Source organism: Acartia tonsa, chromosome 8 (genome assembly GCF_053477335.1).
Source record: "Acartia tonsa isolate MP-2025a chromosome 8, ASM5347733v1, whole genome shotgun sequence".
In the NCBI taxonomy this organism is placed as follows: Eukaryota; Metazoa; Arthropoda; class Copepoda; order Calanoida; family Acartiidae; genus Acartia; species Acartia tonsa.
In genome coordinates this window covers 8,142,552-8,150,587 of record NC_137267.1, presented here as the reverse complement: position 1 = coordinate 8,150,587, position 8,036 = coordinate 8,142,552, and the positions used below count along the sequence as shown (strand labels likewise).

General features: G+C 35.9%; 1 protein-coding gene across 1 annotated transcript; it reads left to right on the top strand.

Annotated features, from left to right (window-relative positions):
* The first annotated feature begins 220 nt into the window (after positions 1-220).
* Positions 221-7,660, top strand: LOC145325388 (uncharacterized). Its single transcript, XM_080168381.1, has 8 exons — positions 221-390; positions 1,255-1,544; positions 2,068-2,103; positions 3,127-3,204; positions 3,827-3,960; positions 5,124-5,200; positions 5,955-6,061; positions 7,505-7,660. The coding sequence occupies exons 1-8, from the start codon at positions 267-269 to the stop codon at positions 7,658-7,660; spliced, it is 1,002 nt and encodes a 333-aa protein (XP_080024507.1). The 5' UTR covers positions 221-266.
* The last annotated feature ends 376 nt before the right edge of the window (positions 7,661-8,036 follow it).

Sequence of the window (8,036 nt, the reverse complement as noted above, 5' to 3'; positions counted from 1 at the left end):
TTATCAATGAAATAAATAATGTTAACTTATAAATTGATCGCTCCGGTCCAAAGTAAATATATTTTTCCAACTCATGTTTTACTTAGTTACCGCAAAATCAATTCATAACAGCTGAACCAATGATATTATTAAATCAATTACCTTTAAATCAAATTTTAAATTTCAACGTTGAACGTACATGTGGATGAATGTTAAAAATATGGACACTATAGCTTTGTTGTACCTAAAATGAATGTTGTGTGTGCCTGTGTGTACAGGAGGAGTATATGGAAGGTATTGATCTGTCTCTAGTCACTCAGATTCAACTACATTTACCAGCGGAAGAGAAACAGTTTCTGCAGGATATTAGAAAATCTTACCTCACCTACCAACTACCCTATTACCACAGAGGTAGGAGGATACCTAAATTTGCAGCTGTCTATAATGCCCTAGCAAAATGGGGATATATGTTACTGCTTTTGGCCTACCCTTTCTATTGACATCAGGAAATACCCTATACCCCATCTCTTTACTATGAAGTTTCTTTCCCCCTTCCCTTTCTCATTCCCTCTACAAAAGAATAGGTCGGCCAAAAGCAGTTACATCTATCCCCATTTTCCTAGGGCAATAAACATAGCTACCTATATTTTTTCTTTCTTTCAAATGCAAATATATTTTTTGGCAGTTTTATATTTTGGGCTCAATCCTTCTGTGTGTCTTGACATATAGCTCTGATTTTTATGAAAGTAATTGTTAAAATCATCATATTTGACTTAAAAGTCATATTAAGTTTTTTTAGCCAAGCAATTTTTTTTATTACCAACAGCTGCATTCTGAGGTGAATTCTTAAAAATTTTTTTTGGCTCACTGCCTCACTAAAATAGTGAGGCAAAATTATCCTCTCTAAATTATTAGCAAGCCTCACTAATTTTATTGAGGTAAAGAATTTTTAGTGAGGCAAAAGTTTTTTTTAAGAATCTACCTCTGATAATTAAGATAGTCAGCTGGTTTAACAAGAATCCCCTTTTGGCTTTAAAACAAATCAATATCTGTGGGATTAGAACTGGTTCTGAGCCATACGGAAAATCATGTAGCAAATCATATTATTGATAATTTTTCATGAATAATTAAAAAGTCATGAAATCATGCCAGTTAAGTCGGGGGGCAAATCTTTTCATTTATTATGATGTTTTAAATACTATTTAAAATTCCAAATACCAAGACGGAATGACAGACCAACTACGACAACTTAATTAAACAAATAAAATAAAACAGGTGTGATGGAATCTCTAGTGGACCTGGTGACCATCGACCGTCCTGATGAAAACCCTGGGGACCACTTAAGTAACTGCCCTCTTGACTGTACTGGTAACCATCCTGGTGACTGCTCTGGTGACCGACCTTGTGACTGCTCTGGTGACCGCCCGGGTGACTGCTCTGGTTACCGCCCGTGTGACCAGCTGATTAGCCCAGCCCACCACAAGTATTACAAGTCTTTACTTCTCTCCTGCCAGCCACAGGCCAAGTCGTTCTGGGCATTTTTTCTACAGCTGCCACAGTTTCAGGTAGAAATATTAACATCAATTTGAAACCGATTAATATCCGGTGGATTAGAACCGGTTCTCATCCATACAAAAAAAAATATGTCAATCATCGTATGATATTCAGTTTTCTATGAATATAAAAATATACAATCATAAGATTAAAACCAGCTTTTTAGCCCGTGCCATAGGCATCTCGGGGATAAATAAAACTGATTTTAATCTTATATTTGTACATTTTATATCCGCGAAAAGCTGTTTATATTAAAATTCGAGAAATAACTATTCTTGGGCCCCATTAACTTGAGCAATTTTTATGCTACTAAATTGGAAATAGGGGTACAAAATTTCAGTGTAAAGCAGGTTGTAGCGACTAATAAAAAATGACGTCATACAATACAAATGACAAATGGTAAAATGTTTTCTGGCCTAACATTGGTCATTTGTGTTGTTTGACGTCATTTTTATTAGGCACTATAAGCTGCTTCATAAGCTGTAATTTTTTGGATATTTTTTAAAATTTTGAACCAAAATTTTATATTTTTAGAAATTGAGTAGAAGAACTCAACTAACTCTAGCCAAGGTGACTCTTTTTTTTTTATAAATTAGTATTTTTTCCACAGAGTGCCGGATGAGCCCCCCCTCCCCTTCCCCCCCCCTCTCATTATTTTTAAAAAAAGTTGAAAATAAGATGGTGATTTTTTTTTCCTTATCTAACCCCTGTTTGTCCAAACTTTTCCATTAGTAATTGTAATTAACAGAAGGGGTTTATTTGGGTTATTTGGCTCATTGGAGATGTAAATCAATTTATTGTCAATTGTTTTATCCCTTTAGATGCCTGGTGTTTAGAAAGATTTTCCATACTTAAAGTTCCTCTAGTATTTACATTCTAACGAAAAACATAATTATTGAGAATTATTGCCTTCGGCACTTCGGGGCTAAAAAAACTGGTTTTAATCTTATAATTGTACATTCTATATCCGTGGAAAGGAATTTTCATCATTTTATGGCAAAAAAAACTGTAAAACAAGGTCAAAAGAGGGGGGGGGTTATCGTTGTATTAGCCAGATGGGAGAAATATTCTAGCAGGGTATCGGGAATCTCTCACAATGTCCACATATTCTGTAACCAGCGTGGCGGAGCCGCTTCATTTTGGTGCGGCTACGGCACCGACCTAAAATCAAGAAAAAACTCGACGTATTTTTTCCCCACGTCTATTTTTGACTTTTAAAGGTTTTAAAAGTTCAATTTTTAATAAAAATGGAACAACTTAATAGGGGCATTTGCACATGACAAATCAAAGTTACCAAATTAAAATTTATAAAAAATCTCTTTATTTATCTAGTGCGGATCCGGAGCCGTTTTATAACGAAAATTACGGCTCCGGCTCCCGGCTCCGCAACACTGTCTGTAACTATAATTTATTGTATATGGACTTCCCGCGCCTTTAAAAGAAAATGAGTTTTTTATTTAAAGTTTAGGTTGAATCTCTAGAATGTTTTAAACCTCCCTAACATGGGGATTTAAACCACCCTGAAATATTCCACATAACCCTGCGGTTCCCCAAGCCTGAACAGAACACCTAACCCTAACCATTGTATTTTAGAAGAATGTGTCTATCTGCCAGGATGTAGCATACGCAGATTTCTTCTTTGGACACTCGGCTCTCAACTTTGTAGAACAGGTTTTACATTATTTTATTAGAAAACTGCTTACCCACTTCCCTATAGTTACTATTATTTACTGAATCAAGGCCCCTGATTATAACTACTAACAAGATCATACAAGGGGAGAGGGCAAAGGGGTAATTACCCTTCCCCCCCTCGCAAGAAAAATCTAAGTTAACATAGGCAATGCACCTCCAAAAATGTTTAACCCCCCCCCCCTAACATAAGATTATTTTAGGCACCTTCTGAAACTCCCCCAAAATTTTACACTTAGGGTTAATACTTTTCACCCTTCAAAAAAAAAAAAATCTGGGAGAGAGGGGTAAATAACCATGATGTAAATTTGACGACAAAGCCCAATCTGTCCCACTGTGAGGAAGACGATTCCTATATGACGTCATATAAAGGGAAAAGAAAAAGGGAAGGGGGGGGGGAAGAAAATCCCTTTAAAAGAGATGGGAGAAAAGGGAATCGTCTTCCTCACAGTGGGACAGATTGGGCTTCGTCAAATTATACCCCTTTTTTATGTTGGGAGGGGGGGGGGGGGGCGAAATAAACTGATGCTATTTTTGTATCCCCCCAAATACAATTGTCGACGTTTCTTAAAAATTGTGTTTTAAATAACTTTTACTTTATCAGGAAGCTCAAACTTCGTTGTTTGGTATCCGAGAGCGTTTTCTGGAGCTGGGGCTGCCCTGGACAAACTTACCCCCGCCAGTCACGTATCAGTTCATCTACACCGACCCATCAAATATCAGCACTGACGGACTAGGGTAAGCATATATTTAGCGGCGCTTCTCCGGGACATTGGGCTGTTTATTACGCTAGTCCCCGATGATAACGTTTTCTTATGATCGTTGGCTTATTAACTTTGTTGAATTTTAATTGATTAGTTCATTAAGTTGAGTGTTTAAACGTTCCATCCACTAATAGCAATCTATAGACAAAAGAAGGGGTAATTTTATGTATCAACATTAGGATTGTACATCAATTTATCGGCCATTGTCTTATCCCTTTAGATCCCTGGGCGCTTCTGCTAAAAATTTTTGAGGGGTTGGATCACAGTTGTAATAAGTTTTTTTTAGTAGCGAAGCTAGTCTATAATTTGAAATGACTGTCTGTCAGTCCGTCCGTCTGAAACGTTACGTAGGAAACGTGATTTTCTCAGCTCCTTTTTAAGAAAGACGCCTGAAAACTTTATGGATTAGATAGGTTTGTCCAACAATTTTGTAAGCATCACTTTTATGTTGGCATCCTTGTTTTTAGTAGCGAAGCTACTCTATACTTCACTTTGTATATCCGTCTGTCAGTCCGTCAGTCCGTAACGCTATGGGGGAAACGTGATTTTCTCGGCTCATATTCAAGATAGACAGCTGAAATTATTCGTGAAGATTTCTATGACATATGTCCATCTAATCTATACATTGTTTTGTCCATCTTTCTGTTATTTGGGGTGCTAAATAGATTCCTAGATTTAAAATTTTTCGTGATTTTCTCAATTCCTATTCAATATAGAAGGCTGAAACTTTCAGAGAGTAATTTATATTACATTCTACATATTTTCACCAAGTTTTATTAAGATTTGTTAATTAAGTGGGGTGCTAGATCGACTCCTAGATTTTTACGTTTTCGTGGTTTTCTCTATTCCTATTAAGGATTGACGGCTGAAACTATCAGGGATTGAATATGCTCATATTCTACATATTCCATAAAGTTTTATTAAGATCTGTCTATTGATTGCGGTGCTAGATCGATTCCTAGATTTTTAAGTTTTTGTGATTTAAAGGTTGCGTGATTTTAAAGGGTTTGTGATTTCCCTACTCAATCAAGTTAAATAATTATTGTATGACACTGCTCAATAATAATTTTTTTTCATGATTCATTATTTGAGCTTCGCTACTTATGGATGTTGCCATCCTCGTTTTTTTTTATTTAGAGAGGAAGAACTGAAACAGCTAGAAATCAGAAAACACCACTACGATTTGTACAAAAATATTGGCTCTTTTTTCAAAGGTAAATATTGCAGCTGTGTTTAGTGCCCTAGGAAAATGGGGATAGATGTCACCGCTTTTGGCCTACGTGAAGAAAGTCGCTCAAAAATCAGCATGTGACGTCATAAAAAAGAGGGATTCTCCATCTTTTTTTTTAGGGGTTTTCTTTCCCACTTCTCCTCTCATCTCCCTCATTATTATGACGTCACATGCTGAATTTTTGTGCGACTTTCTTCACGTAAATTTTTAAAAGCGAAGCTTTTCTATACTTAGGTTCGGTCAGTCTGTCAGTCCGTCCGTCCGTAACGGATAGCTTTTTTCGTTAACTTAGGCATGTTAGAATTGTCCTATCGATTTAAAACTTTGAATGGTGATTCCTGTAGTAGCTAGGTACGATTTAGAAAGCGTAACAACTCTATAATCGTTACCAGAATGTCCGTACTTCCATTTAAACATGCTGATTTCAGATTTCTTACTTTTTTACCAAAAAATTTTTATGTGATCTAATTATCCGAATGTTCTGATTCCTGAGACTACAAACTACAATATTATAAGCAAAGCAACTCTATAATCAAGTCCTAAAAATGTAAGTATGTCCATAAACATTATCCTGTATCAAGAAGTTTTTCACCAAATTTACTTACATTTTTTCTTTGTCTCTTATTAATTTATATTCTGATTATTCAATTCAGACACTATACAAGTGTAAATGTCCATATGTCCTACTGTTTCAGAGCTTTGCTTATATGGATGATGTCATCCTTGTTTTTTTTTAGGATTGGATAGAAGTATGGTTCCTTTGTTGATCTATATTCACCTGTTTTCTATCAAGAAGGAATCCGCCAATGAAATACCAATACAAGACTTACAAATTATAAATGAGGTGAGAAATAGTCCTTAGTGGTTAACCCTCAAAAGCCCCGCCTCACATAACCAGTAATAAAATTTCAAATTAAATTATTTTGGAATTCCCAGCAATTTCAAGGTAAATTATTCATATTTTAAAAAGTTTCGCTTTTTGGAAATACTTTCCATCAATGAGAGAGGATGCATTTGGGTCCCCAAAGATTTATAATAACGTTGTCTTATTTAAGACATTTATTTAATTTTTATTGGTTGGTTCATCAATTTGAGTGTCCAAACGTTTCAACCGCTAATTGTAATCTATAGAAGTTATTGTTTTGTGTATTAACATTAGGGCTGTACATCAATTTATCGGTCATTGTCTTATCCCTTTAGATCCCTGCTATTACATGTAAAGCGCAGCAATAATATATAATAACAATAACAAGCTATGATTATCCTCTTGTATAAAGTAGTAAGCTTTTTTTGAGTATATTTTATGGTATAGTATCTCAACCCACCTTCAAAATAAAAAAGCCCCCCACCCTTAAAAAGTGTTTTTCTTGTATGTTTAAAACATAAAATAACAAGGATGACAACATCCATAAAAGCGAAGCACTGAAACGGTAGGACTAACGGACATTAACACTTGTATAGTGTCTGAACTGAATAATCAGAATATAAAAGTATCGAAAGAGTCGAAGCAAAATTGTAAGTAAATTTGTTCAAAAACTGCTTGATACAGGATAATGTTTCTGGACATACTTACATTTTTAGGACTTGATTATAGAGTTGCAATGCTTATACTATTGTTCTTTGTTGTCCCATGAATAAATATACAAAAAATCAGATCAAACGGATAACTAGATCACATAAAAATTTGTTGTTAAAAAAGTAGAAAAATCAACATGTTTAAAACGGACGTACGGACATTCTGGTAATGGTTATAGAGTTGCTACGCTTTCTAAATCGTACCTAACTACTACAGGAATCATCATGCAAAATTTGAAATCGATAGGACAATTCTAACCTGCCTAAATTAACGAATAAAAGCTATCTATCTCGGACGGACGTACTGACGGACGTACGGACGGACCGACCTTAATTATAGAAAAGCTTCGCTTTTAAAAATAGATTTCAATAACTACTAAACTGATTGAGTTATCCTTTATAGGAAAGCTTCAGGGGTGGTTTTAGGCTTCTATAATTGTAGACTAAAGCCTTTTTTATGGTTTTAGGCTATTTTTTCCCCCCTATCTACTCCTTTGAATACAGAGCTCTCTAGTTTCAAATAAAACTATTACCTTAGCTTAGGGGGATTAGTTTGTAATTAACCCCCCCCCCCCTAAGGGGAGTGGTGGGTGGGTTTAACTCCCCCTTTTCTTCCCTCCAATTGGACGTTCTTGCAAGACAGGCTTCTAAAAATAAGAAATTAATGTTTATATACGTAGACAACATTGCAATTTAAAAAAAACACTTTTAGACTCGAAGAGAGCTGAAAGAATTGTTGAAACGATGTTTGAAATGTGATGTTGGAAAGAATCGTGCTATGCACCTGCTTGCCTGCATTGATAACAATAACAAACAGCTGCACAAGTTCTATACCCTGCTGAGTCGGTGTCACGACGACGACGAGTAACAGGTAGGAGGGCTGTTAAGTAACCTGCGACGACCGTGGCTCAACACGCAGCGCATCTGCTGGTCGTCGGGTGGATAATAGGTACGAATCTCGGTCTTCTTACACTAGCGTCATTACTAAAGACGTAAAAAAATGGTTCCTACTGCTGCTACAGGTGCGCGACATTAATAATTAGAGTAGGGGGAATGCATTGGCCAAAAAACAGGTGCAACTTATTACCATGCACAGTTAGGTATTCTTAGACAACGGTCGTGCAATCAAAGTGTTGGTTGTCTGATTTATGTTAGTTAGCCCAGATGTTTGGAAAACAAGATTAAATCATCCTGGCAACTGAGCTAAAAAGAGAGAACACAATTAGTTCATTGGTTTGCGAGGC